The sequence below is a fragment of the Strix aluco genome, chromosome 16 (genome assembly GCF_031877795.1).
Source record: "Strix aluco isolate bStrAlu1 chromosome 16, bStrAlu1.hap1, whole genome shotgun sequence".
NCBI lineage: Eukaryota > Metazoa > Chordata > Aves > Strigiformes > Strigidae > Strix > Strix aluco.
Genome location: NC_133946.1, coordinates 7,841,382 through 7,866,568, shown reverse-complemented (window position 1 = coordinate 7,866,568; position 25,187 = coordinate 7,841,382). Strand labels below are relative to the sequence as shown.

The following is a 25,187-nucleotide window of genomic DNA, read 5'->3' as shown; positions in this document are numbered from 1 at the left end:
TGGTACCTCCATTTATGCTACATGTCAAGACTGGGTGCTGTTGGAGCTTAAGCCTTTGTAAAATAAATATAATGTAGAAGAGCTTCTTATGAAAAACAAGATTGGAGATGAAAAGGGAGGAGACTATTGCCATGTCTGCCCTGGCAAGTAGCATGGTACAGCAAGAGTAGCAAAACATTTGATGTTGGAAATCCTGTACCTGGATGCTTCAAGATTTTAACTTTGGGCTAGCAGCTGCAATTTTGTCCTTGTGGCCTGCAGTCCTGGGGCAGTCTGGTACCCATTCGATATTTTGTGAGAAGAGGGGGAGTTTGGCAAATCAGCTTTTAAAGGTTGTATTGGATCTGCTGAAGTGCCAAAGCACAGGCACCATAACTTTGCTAACTGAATGGAGAAAGAAGAATTATTTTCAACCTACTCACAGATATCTGATTTGATCAAAAAGCACAAGATGCTATTTTAAAATGACTATAACTCTTTGCAAGTCTGGATCATCTGTTTCATTAATTTGACATACATAAATCAACAAAAAAATGTGACATACGTGATACCTAAGGAGGTGCAGTTGTCTAACAGCTGTGAGGAGATAGGGGAGATTTCGGAAGTATCCTTGTTTGGTTACGAGATGCAGCACAACTACAGTATTTAGCCACCTGCTTCAGACCACTGCTAACAGGATGCACAGCACATCTCTGTTCTTGCAGTTATATAAGGTGGTCAGGTTCAAGGTGAAGCAGTAATTTCATTATTTTTTGAATTATTTGTAGTAGCACAGATGCGAATTTATACACTTGGATGGTACAAATTGGAAAAATTCTAGCTTTTGCATTTCCTCCACTGTGTCCTACTTAGGAGCACCATGGAAACCAGTTAGAAGGTAGTTTGGTTCTGAAGGGATGTGTGTTTGTCGGGTGCAAAATGAAGAGAGAAAACGAAGCGGATTCTAGGTAGGTTACTGAATGTCGAGCACTGTCTTCTACAGATGATGACCCTCAAGCTCGGTATGTAATTTTTTTTAAATCACTTCTTAATCTCTGCATTTGAAGAAGGCCCTCGGTTACAGAAATCTGTTGCTAACCTCTGTTTAAAAGCAGGTACACTTGTTATTTCCTTTCCCTCTCCCATTGCAGTCACGGTGTTTGTGAGGAGCAGGACGCCGGCTGCCAGCCCGCTGCCAAGCGCCCAGAGCACGGCTGCTCCCCCAAGCAGCAATCACGGCCTCTAGTGCGGGCCGGCTGCGGGGGCGACCCGTCCGCCTGCTGCTCCCTCCCACGAGGCTCCCAGCCCCCCCAGCGGAGGCTGCCGCCGTGAGGGCGCCTCAGGTGGAAGCGGAGCGGGGAGGCCGTGGCCTCGCCCTTCCCCGCGGCCCGGCCCCCACAAGATGGCGCCGCCCCCCGCCCCTTGGCGGCCGGTAGCGCTGCCACCGCCTCCGGCCGGGTGGAAACGAGCGGTGGGCGGCGCCGCTCGCCGTGGCCGGAGGGCCCCGCCAGGGGGCGCGCTGACCCCCTTGGGCCCGCCCCTCCGCGTGACGTAGAGGGAGGGGCGGGGCGGCCGCCCGGAAGCGGCGCACGTGGGGCGGCGGCGCGGCTATGGGTTCGCGCTCGGCTCTCGCAGGTGGGTACCCGCGCGCTCCGCCCCCCCTTCCTCCTCTTCCTCCTTTTCCTCCTTCTCTTCCTTTTTTTCTTTCCCCTCTCTCCCCCTGCCCCGCCGGTCAATAACGGTGCCTTGCTGTGGGCTCCACAGGCGCCGGCGGGCTGCCCGCCGAGGAGGAGATGCCCGAGCTGTCCGACGGCGAGGAGGCCTGGGAGGAGGAGGAGGAGGAAGGCGCCACCGCCGCCGAGGGCCTGCGGACCCGCTGCCTCTTCTGCGACAGGTGGGGCGGTGTGGGGAGCCCCGAGGGCCGCGGCCTGCTCTTGCTGTCCCCGCGCTCCCCCTGCCCGGCCGAGGGACAGCCTGAGGCGCTGTTGTAGCCGCGGGGCCCCGGGGGCGGGGCGGGGGGGCGAGTGCCCAAACTCAGCCTGCGGGGAGCAGCCACCTCAGAAACATCGGTAGTACGTGGTTTGTGACTGTGCTGTATAGCTTATTGGTCTTACATATGGCCTTTCTAGAGCTAAAGGTATGTTAAATCCAGGCTAAAGGAGGGAGTAATGTGGAAGGCAGGTAATTCCTCTCTCCTGGCCCAGAAGCAGTATGGAAGCTGCTCTCGTGAATTCTGTCATCTTTTCCCATCGTCGGTAAATAGATGGGAATTTTTGTTTTGAAGTAGCAGATCTAACCTGTCAACTCGTCTCTTATATATGTGGCTCATAGATTTCAGCTTTAATGCTGCCTTTTCTCTCAAGGGGGTTTTGAGGGTTAATAGGATTTGTGGTTTTGTCAGAACTTTAGCATTTATTACTTTTTGCTGTAAAACGTTTTGCAAACAAGGTAAAAGCTTCTTCTTGAGGTATGCAAGTACGTGGTGCCTGTTCATTTTTTCTCAAAGGCAAAAAATGATGTTCTGAACACATTGCCTAGTAGGTCAGAACAGATAAAACTCTTGTGAGCGTTACAACTTCTAAACATGCTAATACGGTATATTTAATAATTTGTTATTTACAGGTTGTTTAGTTCTGCTGAAGACGTGTTCTCCCACTGCAAAACGGAGCATCAGTTTGATGTGTCTGATGTGATCAAGAAACATGGTAAGTTTTTTTCACGACTTGTCACTTCCTTCTGTGTATCAGCATCTCATTTAAAATAAATTGTGAAGATTAGCTTGTTTCTAGTGGATTTCCTGGTTGTAGCTGAAGATTCCAAGACTGAACAAGATAGGCGTTTGTAGAATGCTTATATGTTATCTTTATGCTGGCTGTTTCCCGTATGCTTTATCAACTGGTAAAGCTCTTGACTAGTAGCAGAAGTAAGACTGATCTCTGCTGGCTTGTGCTGAGTCCCCACTGCCTACTTGATGGACCTGAGCCAGCCCACTGCATGCTGGAGTAAGAGCTATTGCCCTGATCTGTTGGGATCTCTTGCCCGACTAGTGACACTGTAGTTGGGCTCAGGAGCTCAGCAGAGACCAAGGTGGATGTATCCACCTAGAGGTCAAGTAACTGAGCTGTACTCCTGGTGTCTCTGAAGCGGCTGTTTGTGGTCTTGGTCTGTGTTGCCTCAGGTGAGCACAGGAGGATGTACCCTCCAGTGTCTGCTTCACTCTTTCTGAGTGAAGTTTGAGGTTGGCTTTCACTTGAAGCATTTGTGTGTTTAGGCCAAGGTGGTGACTGAAGGAGGATAGAGGAGGATGTATGTGAAGGGAGGGGGGCTTTGAAAGATTTAGGTAAGTGCTGAACTACTGATTCTGACATTCATGTCTTGCTGCATATAGAGGAAAATTTGAAAACAGAGAAGGAGAACGGTGTTGGAGAAATGCTGTTTTAAGAGCATGCACTAAAAAGGAGTGAGAGATAAAATGATGGGAACTATGTGAAGCATTTAGAAATCTGCAGGTGAAGTTGTAAGATCTGGTCTGTTTTTTGTCTAAAATCTAATGGGAAGTATTTTGAGTTTATGCAGTGTCCTCACTAGTCTTGAGGAGAGTACATAATCACATTTAAACAACTTATTTCTGAGTAAGGTGTCAGTTTTAAATCAATATTGGTGTGTATTCTTGATGAATAGGATCAGTTTATATTTTGTTAAGGAGAAACTTAAAAATAAGAACAAAGAAACACAACAGCCTAGAATATTAGCAAGGTAGCCAGTAGGACATAAATGTGCCTGTCCTGATGCAGTTGCTTGCTAAATGAATGAAATCCCTGCTCATAATCCACATTTGCATGTGTTTCATTCTTAATTTGTGGCGAATGCATTTGTTCTGAGGGTGAGAATTTCCTGGTTTAGTCCTAAAGAGAAGAAAAATGTAGATGGCAAACATAAGATAGGAAGGCTGCACTAGATAATGGTGCACACCCCAGGGGAAGCTGGCCAATTGAACAAGTAATTAGTGTTTATATAATTGTAAAATGTATGTGGCTTTCCATAATGTAAGCTCTCTTTTTTTTTTTTTTCCTTTTCAGGACTTGATTTTTATGGATACGTTAAACTAATAAACTTTGTTAGATTAAAGGTAGGTGTGCCACATGTTACTTCTGTAATTGATGTCTGGAGAATGGAAAATCAAGACGCTGTGCTTTCAATTTGCCCTTTTTTAATAACTGTATGGAATTTTATATTTCTAGAAATAAGAAATCATGGGAATTAAAATAGCTGTTGATGGGTTTATTTAGATATGAAATTGTTTTCAGTTTAAATATAGTTAATTAACGTGAGTTTTGTTGTTTCCAGAAGAGGATGTTCGGACTTGCAAAAAGCCTGCACTATGTAGTATCGTGTCTTCTTAATTCATCTCGGCCTTTGACTTGCTGTCTCTCTCCAGTAATGGAATCATTTCTTGATAACTGAAGTTTCTCAGACCTTGCATGTGTCTTGGCATAAAAGAGTCTTTCCTGGGGATGTGAGCTGGCCAGACCCTTACTGCAGCATTAGTAAAGACAACAACCTTAGGTTACAGAACCTAAAATTAATCTCTGCTAAAATGATACCAGAATCAGGAAAGCTGATGAGAACCTACAGTTTTAAGTTAGGCCTGGGTATCTTTTGTCTGTTCTGTGACTTGGAAGTACGTTCTTCTGTTGTTACCTAAAAGTTTAGGTTTAGACTTAATACTGTCTTCTGTAACTAAGCATTTTTTACTTGAGTCTTGAAACCTTAAATTCGCAAATAGTTATTTAAGGCATAACTAGCTATGGAGAGTAAACACAGAAATGGAAAATCTGAAGTCCAGAATCTGACCTCTCCTTTCCTGACAAAGCATTAACTGGCCGGATGCAAACAGGAGAGGACAAAGCATTTCTGACGTTTGTCCCTACAGCACTGTTCGTGTAAAAACACTTGGCATGATTAGTATCTTGGCTTTATTGATTAGCCCCGTTGTAAGCTGTGGGTCTGACTCGGCCAAACACTGAGTAGACTTGGTTCCTGCTAACAGTGTAATCCTACGAGTGTCCTTCATTGTCTTATCAATCTGCTGTGCTTTACTGCTTGTGCTGGATTCCTTGATCCCATAGCTTCCTGGGTTTTGGGACCCAGACTAGCTCACAGGTGCAGTTTGATGCTATTGCCTGGTCACCGTGGTTGTGTCCGTTTGCTAAGGTGAGTACTAGTTGTCAGAGCCGGGATGGAAGCCAGAAGTTCATTTCTTCACTGTTCTCACTAGTTATGCTTTAAAGTAGTATCTTTCTCAGCCTTTGCTATAAAGCTACTTTAATAACACCCTATTTATTTTAATGGGTGGGAGAACAGATCTTTGCCTTATTTTCTTGAATGAGATTGAAGGGCTGGTGTTTTCAAAGAAACTTAGCTTACGTGCTCTTCTGTCTAGAAACCAACAGCAGCATGTTTGAGTTCGCTCAGCAGCCCACTGCCTTGGGAAGGAGAGGAATATTTGAAACCAGAGCTAGAAGATGATCTCCTCCTTCAGTTTGGTAAATAAATACATTTCAGTATGACTGTACTGCGTTGTAGGGTAAATGTGGTCTTGACAGACTTCATGTCATACGAAGTATCATCACCATTACTCAATTGAGTTATGTACATGAGATAGTCCACATACTAGCTGAAGCTGGGCGCTGAAATTTTTACCACAGATTATATGTTGTTTTTTAATGACTGAAATTTCCATAGCCCTGTTTTATTATCCGCATTCACTTATCGTAGATAATGACGTTCATAGCAGAGATGCTGTATGTAGTAATTAAGCAGGTCAAAGAGATACTTCACCCAAGCTTCATTGGAAGGTTTATGAAGCTTTTAAAGCTTCTGAGTGTAGGTATTTCAAATCAGATGCATTCATTCAAATATGTATGCTCTAAACAAGGAGCAAGTAATTTGTGTTGTTGAAAATATCTTCATCTTTTATACAGGTTCTATTTTGGACCAACCCAGTGTAAGATGCTACAGTGGCATAGAAGAGTTCTGCCACTTTAGTGATTCTAGGGACCAGTACAAGCAGCCTTAGTTTCTCTCTCATGACAGTTCATCAGATGGTCTTGAAAGAATTCAGTTTGACTTTTGAACTTGGTTTTGCTGCCCATGATCCTCCCGCTCTCTTCCTAATCTGCACTTGATTGTACATCTTTCTTTCACTAAACGATAAGGTAGTTAGGGCTTGTGGATTTTTTCCTCTCCATACAGTCTGGAATGCAGTTTGGCCCTTTTCTAAGTAATAATGTGTGTTAGAGAACATTGATTCATTGCTTCAGGGATTTTACATTTCACTGTATCAGCTCCTGCTTAATGTGTGTGCTTTTTGCCCAAGCTGTAGACTTTTGAGATGTGTTGAGGAGCCATTGCAGTTGCTGAAGGATTATGGGGTAATCTCAACCTCTGAAATCTTACTTTAAGTATCTGTGCTCTGTTTCAGTCCCATGGGCCAAATAGTCTTCTATGATTAAAAGGAATAGATACGTGTTTTCTAATGAAGTCTTTTGCCCAATAAGCTGGCAGTAACTTCTTCCTATATCCAAAAACACAGTAGCACTATTTTTTTATCCAGTAACATCTGCTGAAATCAGCAGCTGAATTTAGCAAGAGGTGAATGGGACCTAGTGCTGAGTCTGAGGTTTGGTAGTTAAAAAGTAGTGGTTCATGTAGGTTCTTTCTGTACATGTTGTTTTGAGTTTTGGGTGCTCATAAGCTTTATAAAAGCCCAAGGAACTGGTTTGAAAATTGCGAGTTAGTTTATAATTATTAAGAAATTTTGCATTTATATACCTTCTTACCTTTTACCGTTACCATTAGCATCCCTTATAGCCTCAGAATAATATAACTGGAAAAATAGAGCATAGGACTGTAATTAACTTAGTTACAGTCTAAACCTAATGTCTGTTTTATCAATAAGCAAACACTGGTGTTTAAAGAAGCCTCATTTCTGGATTTATTTCCTTGGTTAACTTAGAGCTTGCTTCTAGCATACTTGCTTTTACTGAGCAATATTGTGTTCTGCAGTTAGTCCTATCAAATTCAGTGGTGCTTCTTGTAAAACAGGCTGCTTGTACAAATCATCCAAAGACAGAAACAGCAACACTGAAAACATCATGTTCATAAGCTGCTGTGAAGCACCATGTGACTGCTAGGTGTTGTTTTTTCTCCCTGTTTATCAGATATAGAAGATCTTTGTGAATCTGCAAATGTTTTGCCTTCTAATGGTTTAAATGATACCATGGTACTCCTTGAACAATTAAAACATGCAGAACACAGAGCAAGACTTGCAGAAGCAGCCTTGGCTAGAGTACAAGATGATCTTCAGAAAATGAAGTAAGTGCTTGAACTGAAGTTTTGGGCTTTTTTTATTTGATGTGTTTCAGGTGAGACCAGATGTTTGTGTTTAAAGACTAAGAAATTCAAAGAAGTGGTAGAATGTAACTATGGAATAAAACTCATGACTTTTGAAACAGCAAAGTATATTTAGGAAAGCTAAATAAGCACATGGCCCGGAAACATGTATTTTGCTTCAGACAACTCTGTTTTTTAGATGCTTTTCTGTTGGTCCTCCAGATATGAATTTAAACATTGAAGATGTACACAATGGAGAAGAGGGAGGTATTGATAAATTAAATATGGGACTCTAAACATTTTCAGAGATGGCTCCAGTTACTGTTAGTAATAGAATCCAGTTACAGTTGAGAGAAATTAATAAACCAACTTAGCTACTTTTAATTTCAGTCTCAGGTGTGGGTTCTGTTAGTAAGAATATTCAGAGCATCACAATCAGGAATCAGGACATCCCCATAGCTGTACATGCTGCTTCTAAATCTTGAGGTCTTTAAAATATGGATTGATGATGCTCATGGATAAAATGGGAATGTAAACTTCTTTTTGGGTCACATAGGGTTGAATCCTGTACAACCATGTCATGTCATGATCATGCTGATTGGGCACTGAAGAACTGAAATTGTGTTTAAGAGACTTGGAAAAATAATTCACGTTCTTTTGTGGAAAAGCAGAAAAAAGCCTTGTTTTGTAGAATATGTTTGGGGATTCATTTTATGTTTTGAGAGTGCACGTTTCATGTTATTAGTAACTAAGTATACCAGAATAAATTCATGTATTCAAATCCAGTCAGCTGTGAAAAAATGAACACTTTTGTCTTCAGCTGGGTTTAACTTCTGCAAATCATACTTCATAGCATACAGCAATTCTGATATCTCTGTGTAGATTATGCATTAATTCATCATAAACAATGAGAATGAAAGAACTTTGGCATTGTACTTGGAAAACTTGGGGTTTTTTTCCTGTGTGTCTTGTCTTGTTCCCGTGTTTTTCATTTAAAGAAAGAAAAACATTTTCAGGTCATCAGTTGCAATTTCTTTTCAGCTCTCTAAACTTCAATCAGGCTTATGTAGATTTCTTTTTGAGGTTAGTATATCAAATGATCTGCTGTTGTAAAAGGGAGACGTTAATTTTTCTTCAATTTAGGCTCTTCAATTCAGCAGGGATCAGCTGGCAGCAAAAATAGCATAGTTTTAAATTACAGACAGATGAACCAGTTGCACTGTAGTAGTACACGTGCTGTAATTCATAGTGATACTGATTCATGCTGGAGGTTACTCTGAAAGAGACTATCTACAGATGTTTCCTTTCAGGTAAACCTTTGTGAAATAAAGATAGCTTAGAAGTTTAAGGTCCTCTACACTCTTCTTAGTCTACATCAGTCTACGGTAACCTGTTTTTCTTTTGTTTTCTGTCATGGAAGTAGATATATACCAATATTTAGCAGGCTGGTTGTCTGACTTCAACTTCTGGAGTAAAAAATCTAGATACAGGAGAGGTCTCGTGCTCTACCTACCTACCTAGACTTCTTGGGAGACTAATAACCGTAACTTCTTTTAGTTGCAACATGGCTGCATTATGCAGGTCTTGCTCTCTAACGTGGAAAAAATGTTTTAGGTGTTTTAGTGACTGCCTGTTCAGAATCAGTCGTGCAGCTCCCTAGAGGTTGTTGCATTCTGAGCCTGGGAATAACAGTATGAGAAAACTCACTAGTTGAGTATGAAATTATTTCTGCAGAAATGTTTTTCCAGGTTTGCTAGGCTGAATATAGACTTGTAGAATTATGAGACTTGAAAGAGGTACAAAGACAGGTAGCTTGGAGGCCTAGGCCTTGTTTCTCCCCACAAATGGTAATGGTTCTATTAATCAGGTCACCTCTAGCATTTGATACAAGATTTAAGAGCATGGCTTGTATATACTGAATTTTTTTAATCTGTCCCCTGTTTAGAGGTGATGCTTTTGTTTTTACTTACCTTCTTGATTAAAAAGGCAGGAGGGCAGCTCTGTCTCTAGTGTTTGTTGGGTACTTGTGTTGCATGCATAGGCTGGAGGAACTATTGGCTGAATCCGTTTTAAATAATTTTAAATTTTAAATTGGGTTTATATCTTACAAAATGTTGATGATACTTAATTGTATGTCATAGAATTTTTAAGTTTCAATTTTTATCATTTTGATATTTATCTAAAAGTAAGAAACATGTAAAATGCTGTGATGAAGAACAATATTAAAAGTAAGATTCAAACCTTACCTATATGTCATAGGAATTTTTTGGTATTGACAAACTTTCAATACAAATTTCTTTCTCTTCTCCATCCAAACTAGTTAAGTAGAGAAATACTTGAAACGTTAAGCCTGAAATAGTATTTTTTTTGTTCTATGAGGATGGTAATTGGTAATGAGATGTTACCTACAGCTTCTGTATTTCTGTAAAAAGTTCCTATTTATGAAAGTATGAGCAGTGTTAAAGGTGAGCTTTGGCTGATTTGCAGTGGTCTAGGATTCAAGCTTTGTTGATGTTGGGCTGTAGACCTTGGAGAAATATTGTCTGGCTGAAGCATGTTTGCTTTTTCACTTCATTGTGGGTATAGTACAAGCTGTTTGCTTGTCAACTTTTAATTGTGTTTTCATGTAAAACCCCTGATTTGTGTATCTTGACATCAAAACTGCTTTGAGAAATGAGAACGTGTGAACTAGGAATGCAAGGCCGTGGAGGAGGGAAAAATAAGCAGCATGAAATGAAAGTAATAAATTGAATTTTAAGCTCTGGTTTGTTTCCACCCAAATGCTTCAGTTTTAAAGTACTTCCTTCTACCTTCCACTAGTCATGCAGTGGTGTATGGTTTGTAGTTCTTGTGCTGTTCGTGGTAATGAGTCTGTGTCAGCCTAAAACACATGTTGTTTTGACCGCTGTGGTACTAGCTTTTGTACTAGTGAGCACAAAATAGAGAATTCCTCCCTAAAAATAGAAATGAAGTGTGAATGTTTCACTGCTGATCTTTGCTGGTGGAAGGCAGAGTAGCCACTGCAGGAGGGTGATGGAGGGAGGCTGGCGGTGCAGCAGCGTGGCGGAGCCGGCAGAGGGAAGGTTGTGCACGCTGAAAGCTGGTCCCATTGTTGTCAAAGCCCCTGTGCAGTCTGGAGTCCTTATCTCTTCCCAGCCCCTCTCCCTCCTCACCCCTGCCTTCTTTTCATGGTCCCATAAACATGTCTCAAGGGTGTATTTCAAATTGATTACAGACAATTTGCACAGGATTTTATGATGAACGCAGATGTCGGGAGCAGCTCGTCATCCAGCGCCATCGCAGACCTTCACGAGGATGAGGATGGTGTTTACTTCAGCTCCTATGGGCATTATGGAATACATGAAGAGATGCTAAAGGTTAGAAAGTCATCTCACCTGCATCTTAGTAAGACTAAACAGGCGAGATGGAATGAAGTGGGCTGTGTGCCCATAAATATACTGCAGAGCAGCTGCATTTTTAACCCTTTCTATACATGACAGTTTTTTCCTAGGAGTTGGCTCGAGACATCTTTTTTCAGTTTTATTTCCTTTGTATAAATTCTGTTTTTGGGAAGCACTGGGAACATAAAATCATTTACTCTACAGATATGCTTGAAGATATACAACAATATCTGTACCACAACCTTACCTTGCCAAAAGCAGCTTTTTCCTGGGTGCTTAAAAGATAAAGGATAAACCATGGTACACACAGTGAATATTTTCCTAACAATTGATATTTGTTAGGCCAAACCATGTCTCAAATATTGTGGTTTCCTGTTGCATTTGGTAAACAGAAATTGTTGGTATTTGGGCACAGTTCAGTGTATTGATAACATGACATTGGACAGCTGGAAAAACTATATGCTCCTTTTATATGATAATGATGAAAAAATGAATGCTTAAAACTCTTCAAAGGTAAACCTGTGTATTTTCTTTTAACTTCAAAAAAACCCAAACAACTTATAATGACAGGTAAATCAAAATCTCCTAATCCTTCCTTTCAGAGAAAGTGTCGTAGTTCTGAAAGTTATAAACACTTCTATCATTTTAAGGCAGAATAAATACAATTCCTGCCTGATGTGGAGATAGAATACAGAGTTGTGAAGTGACTTTGTCCATACATGTAGCTTATAAAGTTTTCTGCTTTGTAAATCATTTAGCGGCCCCAATGTAGAAATACACATGAATCTGTGTTACGAATAGTATAAGCATGAGGTTAATTGTAAGGGGGGGCTGGATTTTACAGAAGCACAGAGATGTCTGCAGAAGTAGAAGAATGTTTTCCAGAATGTATAGTCTAGAGAAACTGTAAGTCTTGAAGATAGATAAAAATGCAAGAAGTTAGGTTTTCCAGTTGTGTAAAGGTGTCGTTTGAGATGACAGAGGCTATAGGATGAGGAATCCTTTCTCTTCGCTAATAAAGTTTATAATAATTAGGCATCTCTGCACAAGGAGATTGGTATTTTATTGGTTTCAGGGAATGTTTGTCAGAATACTTTTAAGAAGACTTTCCTAAATATAGGAAAACAGTTGCTTTTTATCATGTGCGCATTGAATTTTTTCCTAGGTGCTAGGTATTCACTTTGATTTTTATTTTTTATGTCTACCTTATATAAATATAGTGACTTGCTACATGGAAATTTTTAAGAAAGGAGCCTTGCTGTCTGAATTTTAAGTCTTTTTCTGACACTGTTCAGTTTTGAAACCTTTTTTTTTCTTACACCTGGTAGTGGTAGGATGAAGTTTCAATTTGGGTTTTTTTGCTGCAGATACTTCAGAGATGGGGGAAGAGTATTGTGACTTTACCAAATGGCTAGTGTTTCCCTTTATTTTTTCCTCAATAATTTCTTGACTATCGTCTTAATAAATGTCTTGGCCATTTTATTTAAAAACAAAAAAAGCATTGCACTGAAAGAGCAAGTGAGAGAATGGAATTGATGAATAGAGAGACCTGAAGTGAATGACCATGGCTCACTCAAGCAGCAGTGCATATAGTAGAGACAGCAGCTAGAATTATATTGATTAAGTTGGGGCAGTGCTGAGGCAAAGGGACTGGGCAGGATGTAAGGCTGAAAGCTTTCCAGCTGACTGCTTTCTCGATTGATGCTGGAGTTGGATTTTTTTTTTTTTTAAACTTTTTTGGTCATTTTAGCAAATCCTATTATATACTGCAATAGAGGTAAAGTATTAAAAATAGTTGCTCTGAATACAACATCATAGTGAACCAATATGGTTTTAAAGGATCAAAATTTCTTTTATTCATGTTAATTATGTACAATTTTCTAAAATCATCCCTAACTGTTTGAGCTCTGTGTGTATGTAGTAATCCTCCTAAACTTAAAACTGGATTTTAGGATTTTCAAGCCTCAAAAAAAATTTATTTTGTCTCCAGAATTTTTATGAACATATCCTTTGTTCTCAGTCTCTGGTTTTGATCTTGTTTTCTAATAAAATAGATTTTGTTCTTTCTCATTAGGGAAAATTTCTTTAGTTTCTGTATTGTTTCTAAAAACTGTTACCTTCCATAGTAGAAAAATGTTAACTTAAATATTAGCAGTTGGATTTTATACTTCAGTATTATTTATAGACTGGTCTTTCCTAGACAAAAAATGCTTACAATTTTTCTTTTACTTTGCTCTGATACTTGAACTGCATCAGCAGTTCCAAAACCTATACTTGGCTGTCAATTTATGTACCTGCTGATGCATATTAAGAGAATCAATATTTTAGTAGATTATCTTGCTGGTAGATTGAGCTATACTGTTTACTTTCGTATACTAAGATACTATAAATGTTTAGTTATATGCTTGAAAATGTTCCAGCTTCTTAGGTCATGTTGTATTACAATTAAGTTTGTTTATTACATTGGGCTTTTATAGAATGGGCTGTACACCTTAAATTACTAGCTTGTCAGGTTTGCAAATTTCCAACTTGTTCTGTAATAGAGGGTTGATCTGATCTACCTTTTTTTTTTAAAGAAATCCGTGCGTCACAGGAGTGTCAGAATAAAATGATACAAAATGTTTTATGAGCTTGTGGCTCAAATTTTTGCCATTGTACAGGAAGTTGTTATGTAAAGTTGGTGCAGTATTGCCACTCTTATTACTGCTGTTCCTGGAAAGTGATGAAGAGATACTAAGAACTTTGAAACATCCAAAATCAAATGCAGCAGGTCAGAAAACTGTAAGCTAATTTCTTATTTGTCCTCCAGAGGCTCAACTGGCTTAATCTGCAAAGACAATAAATTCTGAAAGGATATTGTGTAGGAAGTGTCGTGATTCCAAAGCCCTTATAAGTACAGTAGCCACATAACATCGTTAGGCAAAGTTAAAGAGCAAGTTTTTCAACGTTTTTGAACAATACGATGTACCTAAGTAGAAAAAGTGAATGCTTCTTTATCCTTTGAATCATAGGATAAAGTGCGTACGGAAGGCTATCGTGACTTCATCTATCAAAACCCACATATCTTCAAGGACAAGGTAGGTAAAACAGCTCAGAAAATACAATAATTTTTGTGCTTTATTTTTTCTCAAGTGGTAGAAATCCTTCAGGTTGACTACTTTGTAGCTTTGGGAATGGAATATTGCACTGACAAGATTTGATTTAATGTACTTTGGCTTTATTAGGTGGTAGAGTGCTATTCAACTGCTGGAGGGTGCAAAGTGCTGATAACAGAAGTGCTGATAGCTATTGTCACTGTTCTGTGTGCCGTGTCGGGATGTTCATTAATTATGTTGGTGGGGTTAAGTTGAGCCTTTCTTGTCCAGTATATAAAGTGGTATCTATCTTAGAGGGCCTCTTGAACAGAATTAAGTGAATTTCAGTTTGTGCTTGATAGTAAACACATCCTAGAAGCACTGTGGAATTAGAACTGGGGAAGAACTCAGGTGCAACTGATTTATTGAATTAGTGTTGTTTAGTCTCTACACTAGGTTATTTTTAAGGGTCTAAGAACCAGGAACTAGCATTTCACTTGCAGTGAGGAGAGATTGTGCTGGCATTTGTTTATAATCTTACTGTGGTTATGACCCCTGCCCAATTTACAATCCCCTTCTTGTCTTCTCTGTTTCCATTGGCAATTTCTGAGTTTGTTGTGTTCTGAGTGATGCTGTGCAGCCTTCTGTTCTGGATTATCTTTCCTCTGTTTAGTGCTTACTGTTCTTGAGCTATGTGTATGGATATTTCTTAATGTGAAACCAGGATGTCTAGGTTTATGGAGGGCAATCACTGTTGATTTTTATTTTGGTTTTGATTAAGGCCTTGATAATAAGTGATAATACAAAGCTTCAGAATAGTTGTGGAAGTAATAAAACTGCACCAATCTGATAATTCCTCGGTTGAAAACTGTGCTCGATATGGTTTTGTCCTAGGCGTGAGGTGTTTCAAGGTAGATGATGCATACTCTTTGTATGTCTTAGCTCAGTTTTCTTTTAGCAACTACAGCAGAAAAATGAGGAACAAAATTTTCTTCCTTTTTTTTGCTTCAATCCATATCACAAGCCTGTTTCTACTAAACCTTTTTTAAGCTCTTTAATTATAATGAGAAAACAAGCAAAAGTGTAGAAGCAACATGCTGCCAGCTACTTAAAAGATGTGGGTGACTGCGTAGGTGGGCGGCTCATCCAACAAAGCAGAAAAATCAATTAAGGACAGAAAACTTTCATGGGAGAAATTTAGTTTCGCAGGTGCCTCTAACATTGATAACTGCAGGTTTTCACAGGATAAGACTGACCTTAAATTACATGGATTGAGTGTCCTAGTGGAACAGTAATTTTTCAGAACTGGTTGCATTTCTCCTGCTGTATGGACATATTGGCAACATGTGAAACAAAACACAGATGAACTGTTACAGATGACGTTGTTTCAGCCCCAGCTGTAGATGCACTTGCTCAGGAAACAGCTACAAAACATGTGTGCTTACTCTGTTTTTACTTCACATGAAAGCATTCAAGTTCTAAAGAAAAGCTTGTCTACTATTGCAACATCTACAAACTGCTTTCTGAACTTGCTGTTTTTACAGCATTTTTTTGATCAAGATTACGCCAACTTCATAGTGTATCCAAACTTGTCATATCATGTAGCAGTTGAATGGAAAGAAAGATTCTCAATTGCTTTGCGTTCCCAACAGTGTCCATCCAGGTAACATGCCCCACTTAACTTGTATGTCTGGCTAAATGTTGATGTACACTGGTACAGTTATGGAGAATCTGTGGGATTCTTTTCAGAGATCTAGCTTTGAGGTAACATCTGGTATAGACTTCTGCTGAAGGAACTGTTAAGATATCTTGCTTAATTTATGTATCGTATGATGCTCTCAGAATCATGAGTGAAAGCTCCAACTTGGGGAAATAGGCTATTTAATCTTAAAGTTTAATTACAATTTTTAAATAAAGTGAGTAAAAGTCTGATACTGTTATTTCCTAGAGCTCCTGTATGGTATTCCTCCCTAGAAAATACAGTGATGCTTTTTGTTGCTTCTGAAAGGACACCTGTAAGGTGGGTTGGGAGAAGCTTGTTCAAGGAGCTTAATTGGTTGTACTAGCTTTTGATGCAAATCTGCAGTATCCCAAAGAGGTGTGGTTGCACAGTAACAGATGATAACAGAATATCTAGGTTTATTATGCATACTTGACTCAACATACTTTATTCAGAACCTGTCAATTTGTGTGTTCTTTCTCAGCTTCTAAGAGAAATTATTGAAACTTGAAAGAGTCCTGCTTGCTGCCTTTATTTTCAGCCTGTCAGATGTACTTGAGATGAGAATAGGACCACTTAGATTACCTCACAGGACTAGTTAAGGTGGCCTTACTCAGTAAAAGGAAATGTGATCCATTTTACAGTGAGAGTATTTTTCGGTGGAAAAATAATTGGTTAGAAAAGCACTACTGCCATGCTTAGTTTTTGTTGTAGAATAGAAGTCTGAGGCAGGCATCAATGCCATATGGAGGGAAAAAAATGAGGTTTTAAACATCATTGCTACTGAAAGTTCAATGATGGCATTAAGTTAATTGGCCAGATTATCTGACCTCTGGTTTTTCTGAATTTGAAGGTTTTTCTTCCTGTTACTGAAAGTAGAATATCAGTTTTGATTAGACTACAGAGAAGGATGTGATGCTGCAGTATATTATGGTATAGTCAGATCACCGGTCCAGCTGCTCCAGATCTCTGGTGAGAGGCCATATGTGATCACCGCAAGAATGCGTTAGCTGTAGACCCTTGTCCTGAGGCTAATTGGTGATCATTCTGCTTGTCTTTCCATTCCTCAGATGTGTTCCAGCTTGTATATTTTCTCTCAGTTCCTTTTTCTCCACCCCCATCCCCTGCCTAAGGCTAGATGAGTTCCATCTGGGTTTTTAAGTGACCAGGGCAGCTGTCCAAAGTGGTGTCTGTTTTGATTTTTTCCCAATTTGTGGTGATTGCTCTCTTTCATGGAACTGTACATTAAGATCGTTCTTTCACTGAGGTTTATTTTTGGCTCTGACTTCCAGCTTTCATGGCTCAGCAATTTTGTTAACTACCCTGGGTTAAGTGTTAGAATAGGTGATGTTAGGGGGCGTGAGATTTCAGCAGCTGCAAGACCATTGATTTTAACTTTGTATTCTTGGCTCCAGAAGACTTCAGCCTAAGGATTTCTGTAGCCATTACATACTCATGTAGCTTGTGAATGACTTACGGAATTGACTCCTATTGGAACATAGCTGCAAAGAGTTGTAAGTGGAACAAGTAACTGTCCGCAACTTCCGTGGCCAGCCTCTACACAAGATGCTGTAAAAAAATTCATTGTGCTAATGTTTTTTAGTCTGATTACAGATTGTAAGTTGCTCTAGCAAGACAGGTGGCAGTCAACTCTTCAGTCATTGCTTCCCAGTACACCACAGCAGGCGCTCAGTTACACTGTGCTGCTGAGGATAAATGGCTATTTTTATTCATGCTGGCTTCAGAAACATTATTTTGTATCCACCATCAGAACATGTAGAACTGTATGCAAGGGAAGGCGAGCAGACCTAATGTGCAGAGCATTCAGGTGTTTACTTTGAAGCTATTTGTCGGGTGAAATTTAAAAGTTTTTGTTGTGCCAACGCAAGAATGCTCAATAGCTCATAAGCCAGAAAGTTTGTCAGTAGGGTGCATTATTGGCTTGAAATATTTTCTAAATGGGATTATAATTCTCTAGTGTGGGATTGACTACTGAGTGATTTGATGTCTTCTCTGGAAAAAGATTTAATGTCATGAAAGCTGTGAGAATAGCTTTTACAACACTGGATGCTGTGCTAAGGAGAGACAGTGAAATAAGTTAATTTTCTCTTCTAATAAATTATTTTTATGACTAGTAATTCTGACTCAATGTTCTTGTTATCTTAGAAGTGTTTAAGTTGTGCTTACTCTCTTGTTTAGGTCTCTTGTATGGGAAAGGAAGTCTCTCTTTAGAGTTTCTGATTCTGGTAAGGCCTAAGTGCTATGCATGGTACAAGTGACTACCTAGTGTAGTGTTTAGGAAACTTTTTTTGATTTTCAGATTTCAGAACGTTCTTGAGTTTAGTGCTTAGAATTTTTTAACACTACTAGTAAAGCTTGATTGTATTAAGTAGAAGTCTAACAGTAAAGACCACTGATACTCTGGGCAATGCAACAGAATGCACCCTTGGCAAATTTGCAGATGATGCAAAACTGGGAGCAGAATTTGATACAGCACATGGTTGTGCTGCTGTTCAGAAGGGCCTCCATAGGCTGGAGAAATGGGCCAGCGGCGGTCCTGGGCAAAGGGCTTGGGACAATCAAAGGGCAATGCAGAGTCCTGCAGCTGGGGATGGAGGAATAGCCCCAGGCATCAGCAGAGGCGGGGGCCTGCTGGCTGGGAAGCAGCTTTGCAGAGAAGAATTTGGGGGTCCTGGTCAACACCAAGTTGACCGTGAGCCAACAACACGCACCCTCGGGGCAAAGGCAGCCGACCAGCCTCCTGGGCTGCATTAGGAAGGTGACTGTCACCAGCAGGTCAAGAGAAGTGAACTTTGTCTTGCGCTCAGCTCCAGGCAGACAGCCGTGCCCCAGGGAGATGACTTCTGGAGCGCTGTGCCCGGTCCTGGGTTCCCCAGTGCAAGAGTGAGATGGATGTCATGGACCAGTGAAAGGCCACAAAGCTGATGAAGGGACTGGAGCATTTGTGATGCAGGGAGAGGCTGAAAGAGCTGGGGTTGTGTTATCTGGAGAAGAGAAGGCTCAGGGGAGATTCTTATTGGTGTGTATAAATGCCTGGTGGTGGTGGGAGTAAAGGAGGTGGGGCCAGACTCTTTTTCAGTGGAGCTCAGGGACAGGCCGGGAAGCGACGGGCACAGGTTGAACTCCAGGCAGTTGCCTTTGAAGCCAAGGAAACACAATTTTACTGTGAGGGCAATTGCACAGTGGCAGGGGTGGTCAAGGGAGGTGGTAGAGTCTATCCTTGGAGATACTCAGAAGTGGTTTGGACATGGTGCTGAGCAACCTGCTCTAGTTGACCCTGCTTTGAGCAGGGGGTTGGTCTAAGTGATCTCCAGAAGTCCCTTTAAATCTCAACAATTCTATGTTTCTGTGAAACATCTAATGTGAAACACAGCTTAAAAACCTACTGTAACACATCCAAGATTAAAAGTGTTAGTTTTTAAGCTGTTGACAATTTTCCAGCAGTTAGAAGAAACACTACTATGATATTGAGGCCTGAACAAGGCTACTTGGTAAAATCTCTGCTTTATGAAGTTCAACACTCGTGGCAGCTCAACTCTACTTATTAATGTATTTGATACTGTTTTCTCAGATGCTTCACGTTTTTAAACTTTTCAATCTTCCTACAGTAGCTAAGATGTGAGATGTCAAAACCAAACATTTGCATGAGTCTTGTTGCTATGTTGAGTATACTTTTTTCAAGTGTAGTGATGAAGTTCATTCTTCTTTCATGAAAACTTGGGCATGCGATCTTCCTGGATTTTTTTGGTCCTATTTTGATTATAAATAGTGTTAGAAAATATTTCCAGGTGTTAAAGCTGTGCCAGTTAACATTTTTGAAATTTAGTCATCTTGAGACATAGGTGTTGTGAGGCACTGTGGCCATTTCTACCACAGGATTCCTAAATAAAGTTTCTGAATAGACTCTTAATGAGAAACTGTACTTAGAATATGTTTTTTCAGTGCCAGTGCTGAATTAATTTGTTAGTGATTCACTGATTAAAATTGCTCAGACTATAATTTCCTGTTTCTCCTGTTCATGTAACTATTTAGTTGCTTGTGATTGTTTCCCATGTGACTGAGTTAATCTGCAGCTGGACCTGGTCTGCTTGATTGTCTATCTGTAGCAGGTAGTAGAGGGTGTGGAACTGCAATTTGACATGGATATCTCTGCATGCAATAGTAAAACTTGATGCTACCATTTGTTCCTTCTGTTAGAATATGGTATCTCACTGATGAGCTAGAAAGACGTGTGGAAAAATCATAGCAAGGGAAGATGTCTATTTTTACCTCCATTTATTCATTTCAGGTGGTTTTGGATGTTGGCTGTGGAACTGGAATACTCTCCATGTTTGCTGCCAAAGCGGGTGCGAAGAAAGTGATCGGAGTTGACCAATCGGAAATAGTCTATCAGGCCATGGACATCATTAGGTAGGAAAAGTTCTAAGGGAAGTATGGCAAATATTGCGGTAAAAGGTTACTAAAACGCTGGTACTAGTTAATGATCACCCATCACTCAGTATGTGTTTTATTGAAGTCCTTCTTTGTCCTAAGAATTAACGCGGGTTTTGATGTGCAGTAAAGCTGTTTCCTGTTCCAGTAGGGGTATTTGAAACAGGGCTGTAGGTAAGGCAGGATGTTTCCCAGACCTTCCTTGTAATGTCAGCACAGGGCTAGTGCTGCTTTGCTGCAGAGGTTCCGACTGACTGCTCCCAGTTCATTTGCATTCTTAAGCTTTAAATGTTGCTACTGATAAAATTGTAAATTTTTAGACAACAAACACAAGAGTTGAGACATGTTCCAAGAGGATGTGAGAAACTTTTCCTGGCTGCCCTACTTTGAGTTAAAGAAACAGTTCTGATTTAGATAAACCCAGTAGAAGTTGTTTAAGAGTGTATGTGTGTATATAGTTGTTTCATTTTCTGTTTCTATATAGGAATTTTAAATAATGATACAATTTCTATAATTTTCTATATTACAGAAAAATAATTATAGAAAGTATTTTATAGAAGTATAAAAATTAGAACTATAGAAATATAGATTTTTTTTGTGTTGGAAATTAAACAACTTAATTCATCTAAATATATATATATGTTTTAGATTGGAATTGTGATGTTTTTAAATAAAAGCTTGTCAAGCATTAGTTAATTTTAACAATTTTAGCACATAAAAAGGAGACATTTAATGTGGCTTGCTTTGACAAATACGTTTTATAATTATATGATATTTTAGTTTTAACTTGTGGAAAACCTTTCTCTAGTAAGGTTCTCTGTACATTGGTGTATTTAAGGGACTCTCTGTGAGAATAGTAAATGTCTATTACTCTGTGTTTTGTTCCTTTAGAAAACCTGCTGACCTCTGGTTTTCATGCTAGTTGGAAAGTGATTACCACTGCACTGTAATATTTTCTGTAGTTTGGTGGGGGGAAGGCAAACCAACCAAGCAAAAGAAAAACTCAAAACTAAACCCATTTTGAGAGCATGCACACAGACACATGCACATAGTCTACAGAGTTGCTGAGAAAAGTTGTCTCCGGGAGGACTACAAAGATGTCATAGAATAGTACAGGGTGGAAGGAACCCCGGGGCAGTGTGGGGAAGTACGTCTGGTCCAGTCCTCCTCTGTCAGAGCAGGCTTACCACTGACACGTGGCTCAGGCCTCGGCTAGTCAAGTTCTGAACATTGCCACTTCTGTCTGAACTTCTCTGGAAAATGTGTCTTGTCTGACTAGCTTCGCTCTTAGTTTTGAAATACCAAATTGTAACTTCCATTGTTTCAGTTTCTGTCTGTTGCCTGTCATCCAGTCCCTGTGATACAAGAGAAGAGCTTGGCTCTGTCTTCTCTTCACCCCTCTGCTAGACAGAGGCAGACATCAGAAACTCATGCCCTAACCATCCCTTCTAAGGCTGAACAAACCCATTTCTCAGCTTCTCCCTGTATGTCATGTGCTCTAGCCCCCCATCATCATGGTGGCCCCTTCACTGGACTCACTCTAGTATGTCAGCATCTGTCTTGTACTGGGGAGCCCACAACTGGACACGGTACACCAGATCAGTTTTGCAAGCATCATATTGAGGGGAAAGATCGCTTTCTTGACCTGCTGCTACCCTCTTGCCTCTGTGACACAGTAGACAGTCGGCCACTTTTGCTACAAGGGCACACTGCTGACATATGCTCAGCTTGTTCACCAGGCCCCTGTCGGGGCAGGGTGGGGAACAGCAAGCAGAGCTTATTTCTGACCAGCAGGAACCAATCCTTACGGTTTCATAGGGTTATTCCAGCCAAGGTGCAGGTCTTCACCTTGCCTTTGCTGGACCTCCGAGGTTCCCATCAGCCCATGTCTACAGTCTGAGGTCCCTTGAAATAGCAGCCTTGCCCTCTAGCATATCAACTGTGCCCCCCTAATTCAGCATTATCCACTGACTTGTTGAGGGTGCATTCTGTCCCATTAGGTCACTAATAAAGGTGTTAATTAGTATCAGAACTATCGTTGAACCCTGAAGGACACCTCTGGTAACTGTTTGTCAGTTGGACTTCATATTCCTTCTCTCAGCTCTTGAACCTCATGGTCTAGATATCAGATGGGTGGAAAGCTGGTTCATTTATCCACTCCACATTTCACTAATTTACTTATAGAGGATATTAAGGGAGTATGAGTATATGTAAAAATAAAGCAATGGCATCTGAAGACATAAAAAGGATTTCCTAACATGAGGTACGAGAAACCTAGCTGTAAACGTGTGCTCTTGATAGCTGAGGTGTATAGTTTTTTTTTCATTTTGATTGTTTTTGTAAGAGCAACTGTGGAAAAGAAAGTCCAGGTAGATATTGAGGAATTTGTGAGTGACAGTTTTTATGCGAGCTTAAGTCATACAGAAATAAGGTTGCCTAGACAGAATTTTTAAGTTAGATAGCGCTTCACACATTGGAGATGCAACATTGCACTCTTGGATGCTGTAAAATTATTCTATTAAATAAATGCCTATTTAAGGAAGTACCAAGCATTAGGTGCAACTTTGACTAAAATGTTTTTATGGCACAAGAAGTGGTTCTCTAAAGAGAACTTTTCCCAGGAGTCCTTGATATCTTCAGGATGGTTACAATGTGAAATAGTGTTTTGTTTCCAGTGTGTTATTTTCCAATGTACTAGATGACAAACTTAGGATTGTTCATATCTTTCAACAACTGCACAAAAAGCCCTTTATGTGTTATTTATACTTAGAGGAGGATAGAAGTATCAGCCAACACGTATTACCTTTGTGAAGAGAAGGGCAGCCCTTTAAGAAAAGCAACAAATCAAAACTTAAACTCGTTAAGAGTGAAGAATTGCCACCTGAAGTACACAGTGAACCATCACTAAGGCTACACGTTTATAGATACCTTCTGCTATAAAAGGTTCAAGCTTTAGTCCCTCCCAAAATTCAGGTTCGTTCCTAGCATGCTAAGTACTAGAAACAGTGCAACCCATGTGTGTAAGTAAACTGGAATAAGTGGCCACAAACTTGAATAAGTAGCATGATTCATTCGTAGGGTTACATAGTAAAGTTATTTTTAATTAAATGCTTGCCTTCTCTTTTTCTTACTCAAAATAGCTGCCCATAAAATTTCTAGTGCAGTGAATGACTTGATTTGTGTCATTCATCGCAGTTATGCTGGAATAGAAAGTTGAAGTATACTTCCTAAATAGCATCTCAGCCTTTTTGTAGGAACGATGTGTAAACTACATTGTTTTGTTTGGGTTTTCTATACCTTACAATTGCAAACAAGTATCTAATGAATTAGTCTTTTTCCTCTCTTTTAAATCAAGTCCTTGTATGTGGTCATTTAGGATCCTTAGATCTCTTCTTGTCCTTCTTAAAATATTGTTGTGGTGATAGCTGTTTAGCATTTTGTCACTTTGAACTTCTGCTTTTACTTCTGTTTACAGCATTAAATATGATATTAGTGATGAACTGCTACTCTTCTAACAGAAGACTGTCATGTGTAGAGTATTTAATTGATCTTCGCAACAGCCCACATGTTCAAGTAGCCCTTTGACCCCTTCCTTTCCCTCCCTTCATTCTGATCATTCTCCCATTGTCTTTTAGATTGAATTTTTAATGTGATTACTGGTCTGCACTGAAAGCCAGACAGAATGTAAGAGTAAGATATCAGGATAGGGAGGGAAGGTGCAGAGATACGAACTGCAGTGGAAAGATACATTTCTGTGGTGGGAATACTTTTCCGCCCTCTATAAGAACAGCTATTGTAATAATGGTATGTGCAAGAAAGACTAATATGCTTTGCCAAGAAGAAAAGTGCTAAATTTCAAGCACTTAGGTATTTAGTAATTCCACTGTTGTACAGTTTTTGTTTCAAAAATGGTAGTCACGTCACAGTACCTTCCTCCTTACACAGGATGGTTGTACCCTTACTTGCCTATGAGGTAATACCTGATTACTGCAGTTACTAAACATTGCAGATGATTTGGCCAAAATCACAGTGGGGAGGATGCCTTTATTGTGGAATAACTGTAATACTGATCTAGAAATCACAGTGGGGAGGATGCCTTTAGTGTGGAATAACTATTATACTGATCTAGAGGGAATGTTTGTTCTCAGTGACTTTGCAGCTAGTTTTGTTAAATAAAAAAAACAAGTTGTGCAAAACAGCTTTGTAAGGAAGTTAATTTCCATTGCTATCCTGGTGTGATGAGGAGGCTCTAATCACTATAGACTTATGCTACAGGGGTCAGAGAAGGAGAACAGGGAACAAGCAACTCTGAGTAAAAAGGAGTGTCATTTTAAATTGTTGTCATCTCTCTTTTCCTGGTTTCTGAAAGCTTACACATTTGCATGCACAGCACATGGGAGGTATACAGATCTACTGTCTGCTATCTTTGCCTGGCACTTCTATCTGCTGCAATTTTTGGTTACTCAGAAGCATTCCCTCTGAAATGTAACCAAGAAGAGGAATATTACACTTTAGTGCTTTCTTGATGAGTTTAAAAAAAAAGTTAGCGGGGGGAGGGAGAAATGCAAAATATAGACATCAGTATATCTCTCTTGACAGTATAAATTGGAAATATAATTCATGTTGTGACTTGCAGATTAAACAAACTTGAAAATATTGTTACATTGGTCAAAGGAAGAATCGAAGAAGTTGATCTGCCTTTGGAAAAAGTGGATGTAATTATATCTGAATGGATGGTAAGGTGCATGAATATTCTTTTCAAGACAGTTATTTTCAGGAAAAAAAAATCTGTTGTCTTATTTAACTTGAAAAATTATTTTCTAAGCAATGCTATTTTTTAACCAAAGATCCATCATGCTTGCAACAGTGTCTTTGACGGTGTCAGAGAGGGGATGATGGTACTCAGATGCAGTTCCTGATCCCTCTTGTTCATGCTCTTTCAAGTCAAGGTTCTCTGAGTGCAGCTGAGCTGTTTTGGGTACAGCAGTAAGTTTCTGTTACGTAGTTAGTGTGCAAATCTAGATAAGTACTCTATTCCTCAATAGGGTACCTCTTTTCATGTGAAAGTAATGAAGAAATATTGTATTGGTTATTCAGCTAGATGATTCTGATGTGTAAAATACGCAGTGGGAAATCTGCAAATATATGTAGAGCTTAAAAACCGCG

At 39.8% G+C, this 25,187-nt stretch overlaps 1 protein-coding gene across 2 annotated transcripts in view; it reads left to right on the top strand.

Annotated features, from left to right (window-relative positions):
* Positions 1 to 1,540: 1,540 nt before the first annotated feature.
* Positions 1,541 to 25,187, top strand: part of PRMT3 (protein arginine methyltransferase 3) — a 64,177-nt gene continuing 40,530 nt past the window's right edge. For both annotated transcript variants that reach the window (XM_074842294.1, XM_074842293.1), the window contains exons 1-10: positions 1,541 to 1,614; positions 1,744 to 1,873; positions 2,602 to 2,684; positions 4,059 to 4,108; positions 5,423 to 5,525; positions 7,203 to 7,356; positions 10,610 to 10,751; positions 13,787 to 13,852; positions 19,879 to 20,000; positions 24,658 to 24,757. In XM_074842294.1, coding sequence (XP_074698395.1) covers positions 1,590 to 1,614; positions 1,744 to 1,873; positions 2,602 to 2,684; positions 4,059 to 4,108; positions 5,423 to 5,525; positions 7,203 to 7,356; positions 10,610 to 10,751; positions 13,787 to 13,852; positions 19,879 to 20,000; positions 24,658 to 24,757 — 975 coding nt within the window. In that variant the 5' untranslated portion in view covers positions 1,541 to 1,589. The remainder of the gene's footprint in view (positions 1,615 to 1,743; positions 1,874 to 2,601; positions 2,685 to 4,058; positions 4,109 to 5,422; positions 5,526 to 7,202; positions 7,357 to 10,609; positions 10,752 to 13,786; positions 13,853 to 19,878; positions 20,001 to 24,657; positions 24,758 to 25,187) is intronic.